The sequence below is a fragment of the Macaca thibetana genome, chromosome 11, assembly GCF_024542745.1.
Source record: "Macaca thibetana thibetana isolate TM-01 chromosome 11, ASM2454274v1, whole genome shotgun sequence".
Taxonomy (NCBI): Eukaryota; Metazoa; Chordata; class Mammalia; order Primates; family Cercopithecidae; genus Macaca; species Macaca thibetana.
This window is the reverse complement of record NC_065588.1, coordinates 637,279-662,862: the sequence shown is the minus strand read 5'-3', so window position 1 is coordinate 662,862 and position 25,584 is coordinate 637,279. Positions and strand designations below refer to the sequence as shown.

The window sequence follows — 25,584 nt, the reverse complement described above, 5'->3', positions numbered from 1 at the left end:
TGGCTCACGCCTGTAATCCCAGCACTGTGGGAGGCCGAGGCGGGTGGATCACCTGTGGTCAGGAGTTTGAGATCAGCCTGGCCAACATGGTGAAACCCCATCTCTACTAAAAATATAAAAATTAGCCGAGCATAGTGGCACACGCCTGTAATCTCAGCTACTCAGGAGGCTGAGGCAGAAGAATCACTTGAACCCAGGAGGTGGAGGCTGCAGTGAGCCGAGATGGCACCACTGCACACCAGCCTGGGCAACAGAGCAAGACTCCATCTCAAAAAAAAAAAAAAAGTGCTTAGAATAGTGCTTGTTACATGGTGGTATTATTATGAGGGGTGAGGTGATAGATATTACTGGGAGACGTTTTAAGGAGTGCTGAGAAGAGTGGGTTCTCATTCTCATTTGGGAATGTGGAAGGAGATCACCCCACAGGCTGCCCTGTGCCAACTGGAGCAGCCACATCAGAGCAAACTCGGCTGGAAGTCGGGCTGAGCTTGCCTTTCTCCAGCCCTTCGTCAGCAGCCGTCCGTTCCCATGTGTCCAAAGGGGCTCAGGAGCACTGGTCAAGCATCTCGCAGGAAAATTTCGAGGGGCTTATCTTAGAGATGGGGGCCACTGAGCTGCTGTAGTGGGATGGGGGCGCATACAAGTCAAAGCCAGGTCTCAGGACGGTCCGCATTGCCACGAGCCAAGGTAGCGCAGACAGCAAGGGAGACCACTGGATCTCAAAAGCAGAAAGAGAATCGCCCATGAGTGACTCTAGCCCAGTATCAGACATCAGCCACCAGTGCCAGCAGGAGACCCTGGAGGAGGACCTGTGTCTCCTTAGCAGTCAGCAACTCGGGCAGGCCCATGGGCCCAGCAGCTCCAGGACAGAAACGAGCAGAGATGGAGAGGCCACAGGATAGATCCAAGAACCGTCCACAGTCCACTCGTCCCATGCAACTAGATGCCAACTTCTGCAAATCCGAAAGACTGAGCATGTGTCTAAAGTGGACTGTTTACCATTTAAATGAATAAATCCAACTATGCTTCATAGATTAGACTAAAATATGACCCCCATCCAATTGTGCAACCCTCCCTCGCACCACTGTCCAGAGGGATGGGAACTTATAAAGGCATTTCATAGAACTGAAGAAATCACTTTTTTTTTTTTTAACATTTGAATGTGGTGAGAGTAAACGTGTGACTCTGCCTGTCTTCCTTCCGCCCGCACCTCTTTAAGCCCCGAATTGGATTACAGGTTAACACCCTGCCACGCACGTCTACGGACATCCCCACACCCACACGTGCACAAGCTTGTGTCTAAACCTTGCTTCAGGAACAAACCAGAAGAGTTTTGGGTTCTAAGGTAAACAGGAGAGAAAAAAAAGAAACTTTCTAAAAAAAGACTCGCCCCTGGTAAGTTTATTTTAAAAGCAGGGAGAATACTGCTACTTGCATAAACGGGCTTCGAAGGTACACCTTCTCCCTGCTCCCTCTATGGCTAATCAAGGGAGGAGTTGAAGGAATCAAACAATTTGTCAATAAAAACATATTGTTTACTCACTTTGTAGAATACAGCCTATGCTTTGGAGCCTATTAGGTAAACTACAATTTTTTAAAAAACTTTCAGGGATATAGGGAACGAAGCAAAGAACAACGGAAATCCCGATGCCTCAGTATTGAGACTTGCTGGAGGTCACCCCACCCGTGGGGACTGGGGACCCCACTCAGCAGTGAAGTCACCCCACCCGTGGGGACTGGGGACCCCACTCAGCGGTGAAGTCAGATAGTGTTGTCCTCAGGCTGTTTTTCCATTTCCTTGATAAATACTCAGGGTTTCTTTGCCAGTCGTAAAGCTCCTAGCTCAAAGCAGGCTGGTGACTTCAGAGGGCTCCGCTGAGACCGGAAGGTCACTGGAGCCACTGGTGAAAATCATGCTGTCACTACCAACCCAGAAGGCCACCTCTCAGTGTGCCAGGTGCCACCTCCTGCAGCACACACATGTGCACGCACACACACACACACGCGTGTGCCTGTGTACACCTCCCCCAGGGGCTGCAGCCAAGACGGGCATCCCACATCAGAGGGATGAATGGCAGGTCTGTCCCGCCAGCTGTGTGCTCTCTCCTATCCGAAAGCCGCAGAGACTCAGACGGCAGAGCCTGGAGGAGCCCACGCAGTCTGTTCCCGGCACCCGGTGCGTGTGAAGGGACTTGAGGACAGCGAGATGGAATCAGAAAGAGAAGTCATCAACCTTCAAGTAAGTTCTCTCTGGAAGAGAGCCGAGGGGAAATCGGGAGTAGAGGTGAAGCTGGAAGAACAGAGGGTTGATACTTCAGCCACTTGATAGTCTCCCTCCCCGTTCTCTTTCTCACTCACCCCCGTCTCCAAATGCTCCCTAGGCTTTGTCTCTTTATTTTCTCTTTCTCTCCATTTCCCTGTCTGGTTCTTCACTTGTTTTGAAATATCTGAAAAACAGATTGGTTAAATCCCTTTTGGCCTCTGCTTCCTCTTGTCAGTCAAAGAGCTAATTAGATCCGTATTACCAGAAAACGATTTCACATTCTGAGCAGTGCTTTCCCCAAGCCCCAGGACAGCAGAGACTTCCCTCCGAGCTGCCGGGCAGTTCTTTGGAGACAGGAAAGATACGAGTTTTGAGGCTAGGAAGAGAGGCAGCTGGCCAACTTTGCATTTTACAGGTTGGAAAAAACTTGAGCCGTTTCTCGGCTATCATCACAAAGCTCTACTGTGTGGGACAGAAAGCGTCTCATTCGGACAGTTGCAAGGAAAGGAAATCAGTCTAATCTCCTAGGAAGAGGCAGAGATGTGTGTCCCTCTCTAGCTGGAATGGGCTTGGAAGGCATCAGAGGTTCCAGTCTACCACTGGAGGGGAAAGGGGTGGGATGTTACGGTGAGAGTAGAGCCAGATTGCTGGGAGCTGTACTCCGACTCCCTGTCAACAGGTAGAATAGAATCAACCCTTCTATGACCACTGCTGTAACCACTGTGTAACATTTCAGAGAATCAAACAAAGTGTGGAAAAGGACTTTTGAGATCAAGAATTTCTGATCCTTGAACCTGGTCCTCGAACAAAATCTTAGGCAGCCACCCAATATAGACTTCAGATTAAAGAAGAGCTGTTTTGTTGAAGCAGAGTATGTGCATGCGTCTCTCTCTCTCTCTCTCTCTCTCTCTCGTTCTCTGTGTGTGTTTTGGGCAGGTTGGCGTGAGTCTGGCAGAGTCTCCGTCCTTGGCCCCTCCACCATTGAGGCACCACGAGGGAACTCGCAGGACTGCTTGGTGTGCTGTATCAAAACCATTCACCAAGTACAACTGCATACCCAGTGTTGTTCTCCTGGATTGGCAGCCAGCCCCGACAGCGGTCCCACCGCGAGGCTTGCTGGTCCCTCTGTCTGGAACCTTCTTTCCCTGGCTTATCTCCTGACTGGCCCTTCCTAGTACATTCAGGTCTCAGCTCAAATGCTACTTCCCCAGGGAGACCTCCTCTGACCAACCTCTTTACAGGATGCCTCCTCCCCAGTTTGTCTTTATCATTTGTTTAATTTCTTTCACAGCACTGGTCACCACCTAAAGTTACATCGCTTATTTATTTAGTATGTATTGCCTGTCACTCTCACTAGGACACAAGATCTCTGAGATCAGGGCCTCCCTGTTTTATTCACTGCTGCAGCCCTCGTGCATGAGGCAACTCTTGGTACACACTAAGTGCTTTAGAAAACATTTGCTAAATGAATGAGTTAAGGAAGCCATGAGTTGGAGAGGCTCTGAGATAGGAATAAGGTCACTTAATTGGCCCAAGACCTCCAGTCCATGTCTTCTGTCCCTGGTGTGTGTTTTCTTCTTACTTCTAGTTCTTGCCTCTATAAGATCCTTGGTTGTTAAGGAAACGGTGTTGCTGCTTATTATTCTCAGAAGAGCAAGTTTCTTATGTGCTAATGGGTTGAACAATCTAGAGTTACAGACTAAGGACTTTGCATCTGAACCAGAGGTTCAGAAGGAAAGAGGTGGTGGGAGGAAGGAGAAGGAAATGACTGGCTAGGCTTGATGAATGTCTATCTCTAGCAGGTAACTAAGGTGTCAGTGTGCCTTTCTCTTCATTTGTCATTCAGCCTCTTCCAATATGCTATTTGATTCTTGTATCTTACTCACATTTTCCTTTGGTCAGAAGGTTATCCATTATTTTCTACAATTTCTTGTCCACCTTTGGCTGGGCACAGTGGCCTACGCCTGTAATCCTAGCATTTCAGAGGCTGAGGCAGGAGGATCACTTGAGCTCAAGAGCTAAAGACCAGTCTGGGAAACATAGCAAGACCCTATCTCTATTAAAAATTTAAAAGTGATTAGCTGGGCATGGTGGCGTGCACCTGTAGTCCCAGCTACTCAGGAGGCTGAGGTGGGAGGATTGTTTGAAGCCAGGAGTTCAGGTTGCAGTGATCTACAATCATGCCATTGCACTCCAACCTGGGCAGCAGAGCCAGAACCTGTCTCTAAAAAGAAAACAATAACACTCTTTAGTTAAAACAATGTTTCCCAAAAATGTGGTACAATGATCACCAATGGGCAGTAAAGGTACTATCAATGACTGACAACTTCTTATTATAATGTTTATTTTTACAGGTTTTTTTTTTGAGACGGAGTCTCACTCTGTCGCCCAGGGTGGAGTGTAGTGGCACGATCTCAGCTCACTGCAACCTCCGCCTCCCAGGTTCAAGTGATTCTCCTGCCTCTCAGCCTCCCAAGTAGCTGGGGTTACAGGCATGTACCACCACACCCGGCTAATTTTTGTACTTTTAGTAGAGACAGAGTTTCACCATGTTGGCCGGACTAGTCTCACACTCCTGACCTCAAATGATCCAAAAGCCTCGGCTTCCCAAAGTGCTGGGATTACAGGTGTGAGCCACCATGGCTGGCCATCTTTATAGTTTTAGTATTCATTAGAAAGAGCATAACAGGGCCGGGCTAGGTGGCTCACGCCTGTAACGCCAGCACTTTGGGAGTCCGACACGGGCAGATCAGGAGGTCAGGGGTTCGAGACCAGCCTAAAATAACATTAACTTGAGCCTCCATAATCAATGTTGCAGATGTGTCTCCAGGTCAGGACCTGTGAGACTGGGATGGGTAGCAGCAGCACAGCTGGCTGTGAAGAGTGGCCCACAGCACTCAGAGCAGGTGGCCTCCACCAGCTGGATGCCTGGAGCTGCTCCTTTTCTTCTACAGCCTGTGGCTGTGGCCTCCAAGCCTCTGCCCTTCTCCCTGCCTTCACTGGTAGCCCAGCCAGGGAGCTAAGCCTGCTCATCTCCCAGAGTCTGGATGTATGAAAGGTTGAGGATGATCCCTTTCTTCCCCTCTGAGCCAGCGTTGCAACCCTACCCCCAAGTACAGAGTTTAAGCTTCTAGCCTGGCTCCTTCTCAAAATGGAACTCCTCTTTGGGCTTCCAGGTTCCCCAGACAGATTCAGTTCTTGGCTCCTTTTTTTCTTCCTGTGCTGCATGTTGATGGAAATGTGAAGATGATCTGCTAAAAGAGGAACTAAGACTTGTCCATACCGAATGCAAATTCAGTATAGCTCCGGTTAAGTATAGCAAGATACAGATAGAATGAGATGGGAGTGGAGGTAAAAATACTTATGAATAGAAGAAAGTCTATAGACAAAGTTCTCTGGGAGTATTTCTGTTTGTTTGTTTTGCTTTTAAAGACATATATATATAAGCAGTTATATATGATATCTATATAATATATAATAGCAGTTATATATATATAAAGAATAGCAGTTATATATATAATAGCAGTTTTAGGTTCATGGCAAAATCAAGAAGGAAGGCACAGAGATCTCCCATATAGCCCCTCACCCTACATGCATAGACTCCCCATTATCAACTTCCTCCACCAAAAGGGTACATTTTTTTTTACAACTGATGAGCCTTACATTGACACATCATTATGACCCAAAGTCTACAGTTTACATGAGGGTTCACTCTTGGCGTTAAACATTCTATGCGTAATAACATGTTTCCACCACTATCGTATAGTATACTAGAGACATTTTACTGCCCTAAAAATCCTCTGCATTCTGCCTGTTCATTGCTCCTTCCTCTCTCAACCCCTAGCAATGACTGACTTTCTGTTTTGCCTTTTCCAGAGTGTCATGTAGTTGGAATCATACAATATGTAGCCTTTTCAGATTGGCTTCTCTCACTCAGTAATGGCATTTAAGTTTCCTCCACGTCTTTTCATGGCTTGATAGCTCATTTCTTTTTAGCCCTGAATAATATTCCAGTGTCTGGATGTACGACTGTTTGTTTATTTATTCGCCTACCGAAGGACATCTTGGTTGCTTCAAAGTTTTGGCATTATGTATCATTCTGTATAAAGCCACTCTGGCCGGGCGCAGTGGCTCACACCTGTAATCCCAGCACTTTGGGAGGCTGAGGCGGGCGGATCACTTGAGGTCAGGAGTTCGAGACCAGCCTGGCTATTGCTAACATGGTGAAACCCCACCTCTACTAAAAATACAAAAAGTTAACCGACTGTGGTGGCAGGTGCCTGTAATCCCAGCTACTTGGGAGGCTGAGGCAGGAGAATCGCTTGAACCCGGGAGGCGGAGGTTGCAGTCAACTGAGATCACGCCACTGCACTCCAGCCTGGGCAACAGAGTGAGACTCTGCCTAAAAAAAAAAAAAAAAAAAAAAAAAAAGCTGTGTAGGTTTTTGTGTAAACATAAATTTTGAATTCATTTGGGAAGACACAAATTGCAATTCCTGGATCATATGGTAAGAGTATGTTGGGTTTTGGAAGAAACTGCCAAACTGTCTTCCAAAATGGCGATGCTGTTTTGCATTCCCACCAGCAATGAATGGCTGCTCCACATTCTCCTCGGCATTTGCTATTGTCAGTGTTCTGGATGTTGGCCATTCTAGCAGCTGTGCAGTGATATCCCATTTTTGTTTTAATTTGCATTTCCCTGGTGACATAAGATGTGGAGAATCTTCTCATATGCTTATCTGCTACCTTTGCATCTTCTTTAGTGAGGTGTGTGTTCAGGTGTTTTGCCCATATGTAGTGAGTTTTTTTTTTTTTTCTTTTTTTTTTTTTTTTTGAGATGGAGTCTCGTTCCGTCGCCCAGGCTGGAGTGCAGTGGCACGATCTCAGCTCACTGCAAACTCTGCTTCCCAGGTTGAAGCAATTCTCCTGCCTCAGCCTCCTGAGTAGCTAGGATTACAGGTGCCTGCCACCATGCCCAGCTAATTTTTGTATTTTTAGTAGAGACAGGGTTTCGCCATGTTGGCCAGGCTGGTCTTGAACTCCTGACCTCAAGTTATCCACCCGCCTCAGTCTCCCAAAGTGCTGGGATTACAGGTGTGAGCCACCGTGCTTGACCTCTTCATTTATTTAGTTCTTTGATTTCTTTCATCAGAGTTTTGTAGTTTTCCTCATAATAGACATTGTACATATTTTGTTAGATTTATACATAAGCATTTCACTTTTTTAGGTACTAATGTAAATGGTAGTGTTTTAAGTTTCAGATTCTACTTGTTCAGTGCTGTTTCACAGGACAGTGATCGCATTTTATGTATTAACCTTGCATCCTGCAACCTTGCTATAATTGCTTATTAGTTCCAGCAGATTTTTGGTCAGTTCATTTGGACTTTCTACATAGACAATCATGTCATCTGCAGAGACAGTTTTAATTCTTCACTCCCAATCTGTAGTCCCTTCATTTCCTTTTTTGGAAGGAACTACATTGCATTTACTAGGACTTCCTAGCAAAGACGAGGAAATCGCTAAGATTTGTTCATACCGAATGCAAATTCAACATACGAAGCAGTGGTGACAGGAGATATCCTTGCCGGTTTCTAATCTTAGTGGGAGTGCTTCTACTTTTTTATCATTAAGTCTGATGTTAGTTATAGGCTTTTTATAGACATTCTTTATCAAATTGAGGAAATTCTCTATTCCCAGCGTACTGAGAGTTTTTATCATGAATGGGTGTTGAATTTTGGCAAATACTTTTTCTGCATCTATTAATATGATCATGTGATTTTTATTTTATAGTCAGTTGATGTGATTAATTACATTAATTGATTTTCTTTTGTTTTTCTTTTCTTTTTTTTTTCTTTCTGAGACGAAGTTTGGCTCTTGTTGCCCAGGCTGGAGTGCAATAGTGGGTCTCAGTTCACCTCAACCTCCACCTCCCAGGTTCAAGGGATTCTCCTGCCTCAGCGTCCCGAGTAGCTGAGATTACAGGCGTGCGCCACCACGCCCGGCTAATTTTGTATTTTTAGTAGAGACAGGTTTCTCCATGTTGGTCAGGCTGGTCTTGAACTCCCGACCTCAGGTGATCTACCTGCCTCGGCCTCCCAAAGTGCTGGGGTTAAAGGTGTGAGCCACCGCACCAGGCATTAATTGATTTTCAAATGTTGAACCAGTCCTGCATACCTGGAATAAACCCCAGTTGGTGCGGTGTATAATTCTTTTTTTTTTTTTTGAGATGGAGTTTCACTCTTGTTGCCCAGGCTGGAGTGCAATGGCATGATCTCGGCTCACTGCAACCTCCACCTCCTGGGTTCAAGCAATTCTCCTGCCTCAGCCTCCAGAGTAGCTGGGATTACAGGCACGCGCCACCATGCCCGGCTAATTTTTATATTTTTAGTAGAGACAGGGTTTCTCCATGTTGGTCAGGCTGGTCTCCAACTCCCGACCTCAGGTGATCCACCCACCTCGGCCTCCCAAAGTGTGGGATTACAGGCGTGAGCCACTATGCCCAGCCGCATCCATTTCCTTTTAATCTGTCTTTTTTTTTTTTGATACAAGGTCTTACTTTGTCACCCATCACCCAGGCTGGAGTGCAGTGGCACCATCTTGGCTCACTGTAGCCTGAAATGCTTTGGCACAAGCCATCCTCCCACTTCAGCCCTCCAAGTAGCTAGGACTACAGGCACACACCACCACACCCAGCTATTTTCTTATTCTTTGTAGAGACAGCGTCTCACTACATTGCCCAGGCTAGTCTTACTCCTGGCCTCAAGTGATTCTCCCATCTCAGCCCTCCCAAAGTGCTGGGGTTACAGGGGTGAGACACCACACCCAGCTGATCTATATGTGTCTTTATGTTTAATGTGAGTTTCCTGTAGACAACATAGAGTTGGGTCATCTTTTTGTGTCCATCCTGACAATTTCTGCCTTTCAATTATGTATTTAGACCATTGACATTCAAAGTGATTACTGATATAGTTGGATCTACCACATTTGTTACTGTTTTTCTATTTGTTGCCCTCATTCTTTGTTCCTATTTTTGTCTTCCACTTTTTTCTGCCTTTGGTGGTTTTAACTGAGCTTTTTATATTATCCTGTTTTATCTCCATTCAGAGTGTATCAGTGGTACTTTTTTTAAACTTTTTTTAGTTATCGCCCTAGAGTTTGCAGTTTACAAGTACAACAAATCCAAGTGCACTTTCAAATAACACTATACCACTTCATGGGTCATGTGAGTACCTTATAATAACAAAACAATCCTAATTCCTCCATCCTGTTCCATGTATCATTGCTGGCATTCATTCTACCCATATATAAGCATATATATATATGTGTATATATCATAAAACATATACATAAATGTACATAATCAAATATATTGTTGATATGTTGATTTGTTCATTTTGAACAAATTGTTAGATCAGTTAAGTATAAGAAACAAAATATTACTTTGTATATCACAAATATATGAAATTTTTCTTTTCTTTTTCCTTTTTTTTTTTTTGAGACAGAGTTTTGCTCTTGTTGCCCAGGCTGTAGTGCAATGGCGTGATCTCGGCTCACTGCAACCTTCGCCTCCCGGGTTCAAGCGATTCTCCTGCTTCAGTCTCCCAAGTAGCCGGGATTACAGGCTCCTGCCACCACGCCCAGCTAATTTTTGTATTTTTAGTAGAGGTGGGGTTTCACTATATTGGCCAGGCTGGTCTCGAACTCCTGACCTCAAGTCATTCGCCACCTCAGCCTCCCAAAGTGCTGGGATTATAGGCGTGAGCCACCGCGCCTGGCTGAATCTTTTCATTTGTTAATTTTAAAAAAGAATAGGAAAAAAAGTTTTTCTTTTACCTTCATTTATTCTTTCTTTGATACTTCCCTTTTCTTTACGTAGATAAGAGTTTCTGGCCTATTTCATTTTCCTTCTTTCTGGAAGTCCTGGCCTCAAGTGATCTGTCCGCCTCAGCCTCCCAAAGAGCTGGGATTACAGACATGAGGCACCACGCCCAGCTTCATTTTCCTTCTTTCTAACTTTCAATATTTCTTGCAAGACAGAGCTACTAGCAACAAATTCTCTTAGTTTTGTTTTCTAAGAAAGTCTTTATTTCTCCTTCCCTTTAGAGGGATAATTTTGCAAGACAGAGAATTCCAGGTTGGTGGATTTTTTTCCTTCAATGTTTTGAATATTTCACTCCACTTTCTTCTTCACATGTGTCTGAGGAGAAATCAGATGTAATTCTTATCTTTGTTATTCAATAGGTAAGATTTTTTTTTCTTGTGGATTCTTTCAGTATTTTTTCTTTGTCTTTGATTTTTTTGTAGCTCTTTGGGCATTTATCCTACTTGATTTTTTCTGAGTTTCCTGTGTCTATAATTTGCCATTAATTTGAGAGAAATGCTCAGTCATTATTGTTTCAAATATTTTTTCTGTTCCTTTCTGCCTCCTCCTTCGGTTATTTCTACTACATATATGATATGTGTTGTAGTTGTCCCACAGTTCTTGAATATTCTGTTCTATTTTTCTCAGTCTTTGTCTCTTTGCTTTTCCATTTAGGCCCTTTCTATGAGGTATGCTTAAGCTCAGAGATTCTTTCCTTAGCCATGTCCAGTCTACTAATGAGCCAGTCAATGGCATTCTTCATTTCTGTCAGTGTTTTGGCCTCTGGCATTTCTTTTTGGTTCTCTCTTAGGGTGTCCATCTCTCCACTTACATTGCCCATCTCTTCTTGCACACCATCTGCTTTATTCATTAGCACCCTTAGCATATTCACCATAGTTGTTTTAAATCCTTGGTCTGATAAAGTCCAATATCCCTGCCATGTCTAGTTCTAATGCTCGCTCTTCTCTTCCAATTGTGTTTTTTGCCTTTTAATATGCCATGTAATTTTTTCTTGATAGGTATGTACAAGGCAAAAGGAACTGCTATAAATAGGCCTTAGTATGTGGTGGTAAAATGTGAGGGGAGGGGAAGTGTTCCCTAGCTCTGTGACTGGGTGTCAGTCTTTTAGTGAGCCTATGCCTCCGGACTGAACATCACAACTGCTTCTAAGTACGCCCCGCTTAGGTGGGTCAGGATAGCCACGGTGTGCTGCAATCGGATCTTCTCCTTCCCCCAGGTCCCCTGGGCTCTAATAAAACCCCAGCAAGTCTGGCTCTGGTTAAATAGTTCTCCTGAGGTCAGGCCTTGTTAAGAAGAACCGACAGAATGCTCTGGCCTATTTTGAAATGTTTCCTTCTCCCTCCCCCTGCCAGAAGCATGAGATTGTTCTCTGACATTTACTATAGAACTTGGGCAGCTCCTAGAGGTAAAACTCACAAAAGCATTTCCTCCAACGCCCACCCCCATGACTGGGTCACCCTGGAGTTTTTAACTCTCAGACTTGTCCATTCTGAGCCTCCAAGCAATTTGTCAACTACAGTTCAGGGTTTCCTAGCTGGCACTGGCTCCCAAGGAGAACTGCCCTTGTGAGTCTGCCCCATCAGCCACGACTCCCCGTATTCACCCGTCTGTCCCACAGATCTTAGAGGTAGTGGTTTGCCCTATGTTCTTATCTCTCTCTTGGATCCAAGAAGAGTTGTTGATTTTTCAGTTTCTTCAGCTTTTTACTTGTTAGGATGGCGTGGCTAAGTCCAAGTGCCTTACATGCAGAACCAGAAGTCTCCAGAAATTATTTTCAAATGGAAGTTCCAGAAAACAATTTGATAGTATAATGTGTGTCAAGATATCCATATATATATATATATGGTGTTTTTGTTTTTGAGACTGAGTCTCACTCTGTTGCCCAGGCTGGAATGCAGTGGTGTGAATCTCTTGGCCGAGCGCGGTGGCTCACGCCTGTAATCCCAGCTCTTTGTGAGGCCAAGGTGGGCGGATCACGAGGTCAGGAGTTTGAGGCCAGCCTGGGCAACACAGTGAAACCCTGTCTCTACTAAAAATATAAAAATTAGCTGGGTGTGGTGGTGTGTGCTTGTAACCCCAGTTACTCAGGAGGCTGAGGCATGAGAATCACTTAAACCTGGGAGGCGGAGGTTGCAGTGAGCTGAGATCATGCCACTGCCCTACTAATCTCACTTCTAGAATCAGCCTAAGAAAATGATCAAAGTTGTGTTTAGATATGCAAAGATGTTCACCAAAATATTATTCACAACAAAAAATGGAGAGTCCAATAATGAAGAAATGGTTAAAGTTTGATAAGTCTATAAATAAATATGGAATAATTTTTTACGTTTTGGAAGAATACTTAAGGGAATATCAAAATGCTAATCATACATTAGGTTAAAGAAATAAGATACACAAGCACATAAACATTTCATCTCAATTTCCTTTAAAAATCGTATACAATAAATATGTGTAGGAAAACTATTGGAAAAAATAAACCAAAAAGTTAATAGTAGTTATTTCTGGATTATGGGTTTATGAATGATTTATTTTCATCTATTACTTTTCTTTTCACTTTTTATTTCCTTTGCACATTTTCTACTAACCCATATATTATATTTAGAATAGAAAAAAACTTGTAGTTTAAAAAAGAAAATTAGAGAAGCAGGTGTGCCTATATGCAAATGAGTAGATTTCATGGGCTACTATATATATACACATACACACACACGTATTTATTGACTGTTTCTGATTACCATAAAAACTAAACCGTTTATACTTAACTACTGTGTATAAGTAGGCATCTCCTTTTTTTTCTTTTTTTGAGATGGAGTCTCACTCTGTTGCCCAGGCTGGAGTGCAGTGGCACCATCTCAGCTCACTGCAAGCTCCGCCTCCTGGGTTTACGCCATTCTCCTGCCTCAGCCTCCCGAGTAGCTGGGACTACAGGCACCCGCCACCTCGCCTGGCTAGTTTTTTTTTGTATTTTTTAGTAGAGACAGTGTTTCACCGTGTTAACCAGGATGGTCTCGATCTCCTGACCTCGTGATCCGTCCATCTCAGCCTCCCATAGTGCTGGGATTACAGGCTTGAGCCACCACGCCCGGCCGGCATCTCCTTTTAAGTGGCTGTTCCACTTTTTAATAGTTTTATATAGGACAACTCTTGTTTTTTGTATCCGAATATGCTCCAAGACTAGAAATGTGATATCCCAGGTGGGCGCGGTGGTGCACGCCTGTAATCCCAACACTTTGGGACGCTGAGGCAGGCGGATCGTGAGGTCAGGAGTTTGAGACCAGTCTGGCCAACATGGCAAAACCCCGTCTCTACTAAAAATACAAAAATTAGCTGAGCATGATGGCGCATGCCTATAATATCAGCTACTCGGGAGGCTGAAGCAGGAGAATCGCTTGAACCCAGGAGGGGAAGGTTGCAGTGAGCCGAGATCGCACCAGTCGGCGACAGAGACTCCGTCTCAAAGAAAAAAAGAAAAGAAAAAGATAAAATCACTCCAGATAGATAGATAGATAGATAGATAGATAGATAGATAGATAGATGGATGGATTTGGGATGACTTCTTTGAAAAGATAGTCATTGAATGAGCTCCGAAGGATGGATAGGACTTTGACTAGTGCAAGAGTATTGCACTATTGACTAGTGCAGAGAACAGCGTGAGCCAAAAGCTAGAGGCAGGAAAACACAGGGCATATCTGGGGAAGGATGAGTAGATAGATTTGTTTAGACTATAAGGTGAATGGAGGAGAAAAGTGAGAAATAGGATTATAAAGGTAAGTTGGAATCAGATTGTGATGAACCACGAAGGCCAAATTTGGTTTATTCATCGGCCTTCCAGGTCCTGTGTAGAAGTCCAACTCTGATGGGGGCATGGAGTGGCTAGATTTGCAGGTGAAAGCCAAATTTTTTATTCCTTGCCCAGACCTTTCCTGGACCTCCATCTGAGAGCCCAGGTGCCTCTGCAGAGCAAAGAACACTCATGAACACAGCCATTCATTCGGTCAGTTCATCCCCGATGAACAGGTCTAGCCCGCGTTTTAAAGAGGAAAAAAATCAAGGTCCAGAGATGTGTGATGTTTAACTGGGCCTTGGAATCTTCATGGCATTGGGCAGGGTATCTAATGAACAACAGGCAGACTACTCAATAAATATGTATTTGTTAGGCTGGGCGTGGTGGCTCACGCCTGTATTCCCAGCACTTTGGGAGGCCGAGGCAGGCGGATCATCTGAAGTCAGGAGTTCGTGACCAGCCTGGCCAACATGGTGAAACCCTGTCTCTACTAAAAATACAAAAAAAAAAAAGAAAAAAAAATTAGCTGGGCATGGTGGCAGACGCCTATAGTCCCAGCTACTTGGGAGGCTGAGGCTGGAGAATCACTTGAACTCAGGAGGAGAAGGTTGCAGTGAGCGAGGCTCACACCATTGCACTCCAGCCTGGGTGACAAGAGTGAAATTCCATCTAAAAAAGATGCATTTGTTGACTAATTGATGTATCCAATTTGCCATGCACAGTGAAAGGGCGTTTCAAACACATGACACAAACGAATCCTCCCAGCTACCCAGTGGCCGTTACTACACCTTTAATGGATGCAGAACTGAAGCTAAGGAAGGTCAAAACAAGACCACAGAGCCTGGAAGCAGCAGGGCAGGACTGAAACCTAGGTTTTCTTTTTGCTCTACTCAGACTCAGTGGTTTTCAAATGTGGTCCCTGGAACAGCAGCACCCGTCACTCGTTAGAAATGCAGATCCTTAGACCCACCCAATCAGACACCCTGGAGACGAGAGTTTCTGCGATCTGTATTTCCACAAGCCCCCGGTGATCCCGATGCATACTAAGGTCTTAGAATCCCCACTTCAATCCATAAGTGACTGACATATGGGGGATATGGAGACTTCAAGACTGGCTCCTTTCTCCCGGGTAGTCCTGTAGCACTTGCACTAGACCTAGAGTAAGCAGCGCACCCAGAGTCACACAGAGATGGCAGCAGACCAACGCGCCCAGGTTGGAGCAGGTGCCAGGGAGGAGGAGCTGCCAGTCACTGTCTAAGAAGACAAAGGTTCTAGGCCTCTCAAGTCCAAACTTCTTGTTTCAGTGTGGGGTACCACCACAGTCACCGCTACTGTGTGCATGCCACATACTTGTGGGATTTACAGCCACTGATGAGAGGTGCTTTGGGATTCCTCCAGCCTAGGAAAGAGACGTGTTTGACAGGCCCGCCCCCACTAGAAAGATTGAGCATAATGAAGGGCTCGGGTGAAGATGGACGTCTGTCTCCTGTCACCCAGCCTTGCCTCTCAGGAGAGGGGAGAGAGCTACTGAAGGCAAGAGCGGGCTTTCCCACGGGGCACCTGGGCACAGACACCTGAGGGATGGGGAAATATGCCTTTTACAGGGGTGGAAGAAAAGGAACAGAGGAGCCTGGCACCCCTGAACAGTTTGAGGGCCTTGGGAACAGGGGTAGGCAGGGCAGGGGGCAATGTGGAAATCAGGTGGGACAGAGTGCCAGCCCAAAGTCTGGAGCATCACCTCCACATCTCTGTGAGAGAGCTCCCAGTATCCTGGAACGGCGAGCCTCTGAGCTAGAAGTTGACCAGGCTCCACGCCAGGAGAATGGAAAACCCCTGCGCCGCTCCAGAGGTGAACTCCCTGTTTCCACAACTCTTGTCCAGGGAAGCAGGTTTGTTTACCCTCAGGTTTGAGGGGTCAGGCTTCGGTCGTTTGGTTTTGTGTGCTTGTCTTGTGCCTTGGGCATGGAGTCCAGAAACCAATTGTCTGCCCGGATACACATTTTCAGTCCTAATCTGTACACAGCCTCACTCACACAACCAGGACCTTTCCTCTTCAGCTGTAGTTTCCTAGAAATGTGACCGCCCAGTGTTATGATTCAAACAGGGCTCAGTCCCAAGGGATAGTGGGACAGGGTGGGGTTGGTAGTGTTGGATCTCTAATGCCGCACCCTTCCTCTGTTGCTGTCTCTCTTTCTCTGGTTTTCACAGTGATCTATGTAATTGAATGCTCACCCACACTCCTTGTTGTGAACTGCCTTCACTAGGGTTGGGAAGGGGAGCAGGAATCTTGCAGAGCCCATGACCTAACCTGGTTGCTTCAAAGGCGTCTCTGTAAACGGGATCCTGGGCTGCTGCAGCCTTCCTGCCCCCAAGAGCTTCCAAGCTGCAGAGCTCTGTGCTTTTAGGCCCTCAAGGGGCAGTCCACAAGGTGGAAGCTCCTGTAAAAGCTGAGATTTCGCTTCACCATATAGGAGAAAAAAATACCCTGGGGGCTATGGAGTAGCCTGAAGAGGAGGCAGGTGGGATGGAGGGGAGCACAGGCTCGACAAGGCTTATCCTCAAGTTGCCACTAGTATCCTCAGGATCCAAGAAATCAGTATTGCCTGTGCTGTTTCCAGAATGCTAGTCACAGTAATAGTGGCCGGCAGGGGGCTGTCCCTGTGAGATTGTGTGAGAGAATTAGGAAAACAGAGAAACCCTGTTATTTTGTTTTCCATTCTCCATGTGACCTGCAGTATTTTTCCTCCTCCCATAAGAAGTCAGCTTCCTCCCTCACCATCCCGATGTGACCTACTTATCTGCTCCCTTGAAAGGGAGGTACCCTGGAAGCCATCCCAGTCTGGGGCGGTTCTGTCTGAGTCTCAGAGACAAGCTCTTTAATAAGGAAAATCCAGAAGCAATAAAACTGGGGGGCAAGGTATTAGGGAGGCTGGAAAACGTTGGAGAAGAAGGGAAATGGAGGCCAGTGGCACCACAGCATTGTATTCGGTGGTGTGCCATCAGCCCTCATGGCTGACTCATGCCATGACTAAGGGAAATTGGTCATGGAGCCATCAAAGAAGGCAGATGTCAACTGCTGGAGAGAGTGCATGGACAGAAGTACAAGGAAAATAAAGTCCAGCTCTTCCCGGTTGACCACTTTGTGCCCCTACTTCACAGAGCTGTGATCTAATCTCTGAACCCTTTTCCTTATCTGCAAAATGAGGATAATAATTTTTATCTCAGATTGATGAAAATACTAAATAATTTACCCTCTGTTCCTTCCTAGAGAAAACTTAAGCATATTTCAGAACAAAGGCACATAAATGATAACGGCTACCATTTATTTCTAAGTACTCCATAAGAAGTCCTATATACATAGTTTTCTCACTTAATTCTGTGAGGAAACCATTATGCTTATGTTACCAGTAAGGAATCTGAGGCCCAGAGAAGTTAAATCACTGTGCAAAGTCACACAGCTAGCGAGCAGCAGAACTGAGGGCCGTAACCATGTCTGTCTGGCTCGAGGCATGTACTGATTGACTGTAACATCATTTGCCTTCAAGGATTTGCCAAAAACCCTTGTCCCCAGACCTTAAGTAAATTTAGAATGCTGAGTCAGATGGGGGCCGAAGGAATCAAAGAATAATTGGGTTATATAATGCTATGATTTTATGCTAATCTTGGCACTAAAGAGACATTGTCTCGCAATCTGGAAGAGTGTAACTGCCTATCTGGTCTCTGGCCACTGGGCCTCCAGTCTGGCCTCCCTCCAATCCATTCTCCTCACTGTAGCCACAGAGAACATTCTCCTGCTTCTATCAGTGGTTCCCAGCTGCCCTCAGGATTATATCCAAACCCACTGGGGCCAGGGCTTGGCCTGTTCTTAGTAGGCCCTACCCCATTTTTAAAATCAAATGCCTTAAAATATACCCATATCACTTACTAAATATGAATTCTATCATTTAAATCTTTGAAACAATTCATGATTTGAATTTTGGAATTATTAATTTAAATGCTCATTTTTCCTATGTGGGTATCAATAAACTTTTTTCAGGTCTCAAATACTTGGGACCTTCAGGAAGCCCATAGCCCCAAGTACTATGCATATAATATCTAATGGTGAGACAGCTCTGTGTGTAGGCCCCGTCCCCCTGCCCTGTATGTCAGGCTTTCTGTAAATCCTTTTTCCTCTGCCTAGAACTTTGCTTCTGCTCCTTCTAAAACTGTACACTGCCCACACTATTCTCCCCTCCCTCCTTGCCCTGCAGTCTATTTATTTTGATGTAAGTTCATATGTACTTAACCTGTTTCCTCATCGGTAAAGTGGGAATAGCAGTGTTATTTCACAGGATTAAGAAGAAGACAGAATACGTTAATACACCAAAGCCTTTCTACACAAAGTATCCTGGGAGCTTGTTGCAAATGCAGACTCTCAGGCCCCACCCCAGAGGCACTGAATCAGAACCTGCATTTCACCAAGATCCCCTGCGATTCGGACCCATTTATGTTCGAGGAGCACTGCACTCCCACACCGAGAACCATGTCTGTTATCGAATAAGCACTCGATAAACGATGGCCAGTATGAAGGTGATGAAAGGTCAGGTTTTTACAGTTGTTTCTGGTTTTCCTTCTTGCCTTACGTTAACTTGCAGACTCTAGTTCAGTGGTTCTCAAACGGTCTTCCTGGGAACCTATGGCACCCCGGGAGCCGGCCCATGGCACTTCAGCTACTGCTGCGGCGGCAGTGAAGCCATGGTGCCCGCGCTCAGGTCCCTTCGCTCCATCTGCAGAGGGAGACGGACAAGGAAAAGGGCAATTGCAGTATCGCTCTTTTTGTATTACGAGGGCTATCAAAAAGGGAAGTAGAGGTGCTGGAGCATCTTGTGGGGTCCAGGAAAGTGTTATCTAAGACCCGAGAGTTGAGTTGGTAACTCAAGATTCCCCCCGAAAGTGGCAAAACAGCTTCTACTGGAAGAGCAGACCGACTGCTCCCGTGATGCGAGCGGGGAGCAAGTTCCAGAAAAGATGCGACCTCTTGGCCGGTGGCAGATGCGCTCAGGCGCGGCTCCAACCACCGCCGCGGAGAAAACGTGGTGGCTTTGGCTTCGCGGCAAAGCAGCCGCCCGGTGGCTTCATCTCTCCGCGCCTCGGTTTCCTCGTCTCCAGCCCTAAAATGGCGACACGCCCCACAGGTCTCGGGAGGGTGACGTGAGGGGACAGAGTCGTGTTCCCGAATCCAATCGGGTGTTTCTTCCCTTCTCCCCTCCCTAGTTTGCGAGCCGCGTGGCCGCGAGCGGATGTAGGCCCGAGGGCTGGCGCGACGGCCGCGGCGACTCTTCCTTCCGCGGTCCCGGCTCCACGCGGCGCGAGGCTGGGAGGCTGCGAGGCTGCGACGGCGCCGAGGCTCCAGACAGCCGCGCCCCGGGGGCAGGGCAGGTGGGTCCCTGAGGGTCCCGGGGGGGCGCTGCGGGCGAGAAGGACGGGCCTGGGTGTGCCTGGAGCCCTCGGCGGCCCTCGCTGGAGGCCTGGGCGGCTGCAGGGGGACAGAGCGGCGCAGGGCGGCCGCGGAGAGGAGGTAGTCGCGGGGCGCGGGGCGTCGCGGGGAGCGGGGCGGCCGCGGGGAACAGGACGGCCGGGTCCCGAGGTGAAGGCGCCTGTCCCGGGGAGGCGAAGGGTCGTGCGCTGAGCAGGCGGCCGCGGCCTGCGGGCCCACTCGGGGGAACTGCAGGACGGCCCCGGGCGCTGGGCTGAAGAGGCCGCGGCGGCCGGGCTAGCTGGGGAGGGAGGGCCGGGCCGGCGGGCGCGGAGCGGAGCGCGGGGCCGGGCGCGGGGCCCGCGGAAACCAGGTCAGCTGACGCGGGCGGCCGAGCCGGGCAGGGGAGCGGGGCCCCGAGCCCACTTCCCGCATCCGGTCCCGCCGCGCTCGGGGCTGGGCTGAGCTGCGTCACGTGGCTGCACCTCTTCCTTCCCCCGCGGGAGGCGCGGGCCGCCCGCACCTTTCCCGACGCAAACCTCGCCGCGCAGCCCCTTCCCCTTCGTCGCCGCCGCGACCCCCGCCCCCAGCCCGCCCCGTCCGCGGGCAGCGCCGCCGGCTGCAGAGTCCAGGGAGCGCCAGTCCGGGCTATTTGGGTTCCATTTTTCTCACAAGAGTCCTTGATTTCCTGCTGAGTTTTCCCTAGGCGTCCCTCAGTGATTAATAATAATGGCCCCGGGCGCGGTGGCTCACGCTTGTAGAGGTGGGTTGTTTTTTGTTGTTGTTGTTTTGGTTTTGTATTTTTAGTAGAGACGGGGTTTCACCGTGTTCGCCAGGATGGCCTCGATCTCCTGACCTCGTGATCCGCCCGTCTCGGCCTCCCAAAGTGCTGGGATTACAGGCTTGAGCCACCGCGCCCGGCCAGGATTTTTTCTTTTTTCTTTTTTTTTTTTTTTTGAGACGGAGTCTCGCTCTGTCACCCAGGCTGGAGTGCAGTGGCCGGATCTCAGCTCACTGCAGGCTCCGCCTCCCGGGTTCACGCCATTCTCCTGCCTCAGCCTCCTGAGTAGCTGGGACTACAGGCACCCACCGCCTCGCCCGGCTAGTTTTTTGTATTTTTTAGTAGAGACGGGGTTTCACCGTGTTAGCCAGGATGGTCTCGATCTCCTGACCTTGTGATCCGCCCGTCTTGGCCTCCCAAAGTGCTGGGATTACAGGCGTGAGCCACCGCGCCCGGCCCGGCCTTATAATCTTAAAACATCTAGCAGTGTCGGTATACATCTGTTTGACCAATAGACCAGGCAACAATGTCTGAACTATATTTAGTCTTCAAACTTTCTAATTTAATTTTAACAACAATTTAAAAACTAATTTTATTTCCACCGCGCCCGGCCCTGGCTCACTCCTGTAATCCCAGCACTTTGGGAGGCAGAGGCGGGCGGACCTGAGGTCAGGAGTTCAAGACCAGCCTGGCCAGCAGGACGAAACCCCGTCTCTACTAAAAATACAAAACTTAGCCGGGTGTGGTGGCGGCGCCTGTAATCCCAGCTACTGGGGAGGCTGAGGTAGAAGAATCGCTTGAACTCGGGAGGCGGAGGTTGCAGTGAGCCGAGATCGCGCCATTGCACTCCAGGCTGGGCAGCAAGAGCGAAACTGTCTCAAAAAACAAACAAACAAACAAAAAACTACCACTTCTGGGCCCTTTGTATGAAGCAAGCATTTTGCATAGACTCTTTTTTCTCTCTGATTTTTTAGGGCCACAGTGTAAGTATTATTAACCCCGATTTAAGATGAGAAAACTTGAAGTTCAGGAAAGTTAATGTGCTCAAGGTCACAGCTAGTCAATGGCTCAACTGGGATTCACATCTTAGGCTGTCAAACCGAAACTGTGTGCCCTTTTCGGCCGTCCACACCCCAAGGGGAGGTCATGCCAGGACCATGTAGAACGACGGTGTTCTGCTAGATTCTATGCTAAAGCGGCACTGTCCTCAAAGACAGATATTTTCTGAGCCAGTCTAGGAAATAACCTAGCTCCAGGGCAGTGTTAGAAGAGACTGCCCTTACAGCCTGTTTTTTGTTTTGTTTTGTTTTGTTTTGTTTTTTGTGTTTTTTTTTGAGATGGAGTCTCGCTTTGTTGCCCAGGCTGGAGTGCAGTGGCATGATCTTGGCTCACTGCAACCTCCACCTCCCAGGTTCAAGCAATTCTCCTGCCTGAGTAGCTGGGACTATAGGCGCCTGCCACGACACCAGGCTAATTTTTTTGTGTTTTTAGTAGAGACGGGGTTTCACCGTGTTAGCCAGGATGGTCTCAATCTCCTGACCTTGTGATCCGCCCGCCTCGGCCTCCCAAAGTGCTGGGATTACAAGCGTGAGCCACCGCACCCGGCCGCAGCCTGTTTCTTTAGCACAAGAGTCTGGTCAGAGCTAGTGATCTGGAATTCTTTCCTGACTCCGGGAGAAGCATTTTGATTTGGGGCACTCTCCTCCCATCCTCATGGCCTCTCCCCACCCCTTTCACCCTGAAGAGAAAAGTAGGCTTTGCTTTTGTCCAGAGACTGTCCAACTGGAACCCACCTGCAGATCAACGTGGACATCAACCCACTGCCTTCTGCAAAGGAGGAGGTGGAGAGGGTGAGGGGAGGGGAGGGAAGGGAGGCAGGAGGGGCAACTCAGTGCAGCCACTTTCCCGTGCCCCCTTCCAAGTGGGAATGTAGGGCTGTTCCGGAAGGGAGAAGCAGTAGTTTTGAAAACCAGAGAGCAGTCTGCACGTGGAAGGCAGAATTTTTGTTCTGATGAGACATTAGTAGGGCAATGGCTGGTTTTCATTATTTGAAAGCAGTACAAGCACATTGTCAAATAACTTCACCTCATAAACATGGTTACATAAGAGAAAAGCCTGAAAACCACCTGGAGGACCCAAACCGTAAGAACTCTAGACGCAGGCAAGGCAAACAATTTCTGAAGATCACTTCTAACCCCAGTCTCTTAAGTTGCAGCCTTCCTTCCATTCTTCTGGGACTGAAGTTGGGAGTGGTCTGTAGCATTGGAGCCACGGCGGAGGGGTTGGAGTGGGGTGGTGGAATGGAGGTATGATTCTCCTTTTCTGTATGAGTAAACAAAACACAAACAGAACAATTAAAAATAAAAATGTGGCCTAGCACAATGGCTCACACCTGTAATCCCAGCACTTTGGGAGGCCGAGGTGGGTAGATCACTTGAGGCCAGGAGTACAAGACCAGCCTGGCCGACATAGTGAAGAGACGGGGATCTCTACTAAAAATACAAAAATTAGCCCTACTCGGAATGCTGAGGCATGAGAATCACTTGAACCCTGTAGGCTGAGGTTGCAGTGAACCCATATGGCACCACTACACTCCAGCCTAGGTGACAGGGCAAGACTCAGTCTCAAAAACAAAAGGAAATGAAAACAGGACCATTAAGAGGAAAGGAGGAATAGAAGTCAAGTACCAGGGATGAATTAATGACTGTAGCTGGGACTAAAGGCCCTGCTGTCATTGAAAGGGAGGTCTGAGTGAATTGTATTAGAAGAACTACACTTTAACTTTGCTCAGGCAAGGAGCCCTGAGGCCTACCTTTTTTTTAAAGCTTCAGTTGCCACATTTGTAAAACAAGGACTTTGAATATGATGGTTCTGAAACTGCCTCCAAGTTTGGAAACTTCTGATTCTGAGATGCCAAGATATTTTCATTAAGTGATGCCCAATTCTTCCATCTCAGTACCTTGGTAGTCATGTGACTAACTGCTCAGCTTTCCTGCTTTTGTGCGATCATTACTGCCAGTTCCAAGTGCATTTGGCTGCCAGAAAGCAAACATTCCATGTGTGAACCAGGGATATATATTGCTATGACAGTAGGTCTGCACATTGGAGGGATGCTGACTTAACCTGAAACAGCACTAAACACAGTGTCATCTCCAGCACATTATTCGGGGGCCTAGGCCTGCGCAAAGCCTTCTAATTTGCTTTTAGATGGCATCAATATTTGTTCCTCAAGCTTTTGAGGAGCCAAGAATCAGAGTCCTAGGAATCTTATACTTTGTACCTATGTTTCTATAAAAGTTAGCAGGTCTACCCCTGCTGCTTTCAATCAGGTGGGATTTGTTACACCTGGACCATCATTAGCCAGCTTAATAGCTGAAGTTGTACTTGATATGACCTAGGGTTGGGGCTGGAACCCGTCCTCAGGAGGCGCTTGCTGGGGAGATCTATGTATATCACTTGACTAACACAGTCACAGCAAATGGTCATGTTCTCTCAGTAGCAGCCCACACATAGTTTCCAGAAGGCATCAGTAGCTCCTTATAGGTACCTCAAACCTACAAGTCCATAAACGGAGCCACAGGTTAGGGTGGGAATGGGGATTTTTTTTTCTTTTCCGTTAATTCTTACACAGCATTCTGAGTGCCATCACTGAGGCATACACAAAAAGTAGAAACAAAGAAAAGCACCTTCAGCATAGAGGTTAAGGACACAGGCTCCTGGGCTTGAATCCTGGGTCTGCCGCCTCCTTGCTGTGCTGTCTGACCTAGGGCAAGTGACTTCACCTCTCTGTGCCTCAGTGTCTTATAAGACTATTGTGAGGGTTAAATGAGTTAATTCATGTAAAGCACTGTGAGTAATGACAGCCCCATGTAAGTGTGACTGTTATTGTGGCAAGTCCTATGGCAACTGACTTAGACATTTATTTAACATTAACTACAGTTCTTTTTGAAAGGGAAAATACAGGAAATTACTGAGTTCTGCCACACTGGATTGTAACAAATGTCTGTGACTAGGGGTACGTAGGAGGAAGGAAATAAACAGATGGATGGACCAGGCCCTTGTTTCTTTTACTTCCTGCTACATAAAGGGCTTTGTACTGTGCCTGATTGCTTTAATTTTGGGGGACTAAATAATATGAATTGGAAATCTCTCCATGTCAGAATATGTAGATCCACCTTATTATTTTAACTGTTGCAGAGTATTACTTACTATAGATCTACACTAGGTTATTTACATATTCCCATATAGTGATTGACACTGATCTAATGTTCATTGTGTACTGGATGTGGGAGGGAACATAGGTGCTAAAGCAGGGTTCCCAAGAGGTTTGTAATTTTGAGGGTTTGTAATTTTGAGGGGGAATTCAAGACTTACATAAAATAATTGGAAACCAGTACAAGAACCTGTGTATAAAATATTAAACTGGATTGAAAACTAAGTGTCAATACTAGTGTAATACTCAGTGGTGGGTGAAAAGATGGGATTTAATAGGAAATAACAACACAATGCATGCATATATTGGAGTGGAGGCCCTGGTTCCTGGAAGCCCTGGCTGGAGTAGAGAGGAAATTTACCCTCTAGTTCTTCCAGCCTCCCTGAAAAATTACTCAACACAAGAAGGACAAGTCTACACTCCCTTAACAAGCTACAACACAGGAGCACACGGGTGTCTCTGCAGAAGGTGGAATGCAGCAGGCCTAGGTGCTCTCCTGCAACTGGCTCAGCATGTGGGCAGCACCTTCCTCCTAAAGCATAGGGGTGCAGGGGAGAGTTCCCACTCCCACCTTTTGTTAGAGGCCAGTGTTGTTTTCCAGTGTTGTTTTCCCTGAAGCACAAATGGTGCCGGTGCTTCAAGGTACAGTGACTCTGCTGAAGGAACTGGATTGAGAACTCCCTTTTTTTGAGGTCCTTAATCCTTTGGCCCTGATTCCTTGGGAAGAACTCACAGGGTTGTGAGAACAGTTCCCCATAGGGCCGAGCTGAGGACATTCTGTGCCTAGGTATTCATAAGCCGAGGCTGTATTTCTTCTACCCCACCCGTAAGCACGAATCACTAACCTAAACCAGCAACACCTGGTTGCCACAGGGAATTGGGTTGTGTCAAAGCCCACACTTAGCATTCCTTCTGCAAGTCCCTACCCAGCAGCATTTGGGGTACATTAATTGCGGTAAACCCTTTTTTTTTTTTTCTTTTTGAGATGGAGTCTCACTCTGTCGCCCAGGCTGGAGTGCAGTGGTACGATCTTGGTTCACTGCAACCTCTGCCTCCAGGGTTCAAGCGATTCTCCTGCCTCAGCCTCCTGAGTAGCTTGGATCACAGGCGCCTGCCACCACGCCCAGCTAATTTTTGTAGTTTTAGTAGAGACAGGGTTTCACCGTGTTGGTCAGGCTGGTCTCGAACTCCTGACCTCGTGATCTGC

At 47.1% G+C, this 25,584-nt stretch overlaps 1 protein-coding gene across 3 annotated transcripts in view; it reads left to right on the top strand.

The window, feature by feature from the left end:
• The first annotated feature begins 1,798 nt into the window (after nucleotides 1–1,798).
• Nucleotides 1,799–25,584, top strand: part of NINJ2 (ninjurin 2) — a 96,845-nt gene continuing 73,059 nt past the window's right edge. The window contains exons 1-2 of one of the 3 annotated variants that reach the window (XM_050747109.1): nucleotides 1,799–2,239; nucleotides 19,182–19,346. In XM_050747109.1, the coding sequence (XP_050603066.1) occupies nucleotides 2,072–2,239; nucleotides 19,182–19,346 (333 nt within the window). In that variant the 5' untranslated portion in view covers nucleotides 1,799–2,071. Of the gene's footprint in view, nucleotides 2,240–19,181; nucleotides 19,347–19,382; nucleotides 19,486–25,584 lie in introns of those variants that run through there. The other 2 variants (XM_050747110.1, XM_050747114.1) reach the window with 2 other exon arrangements.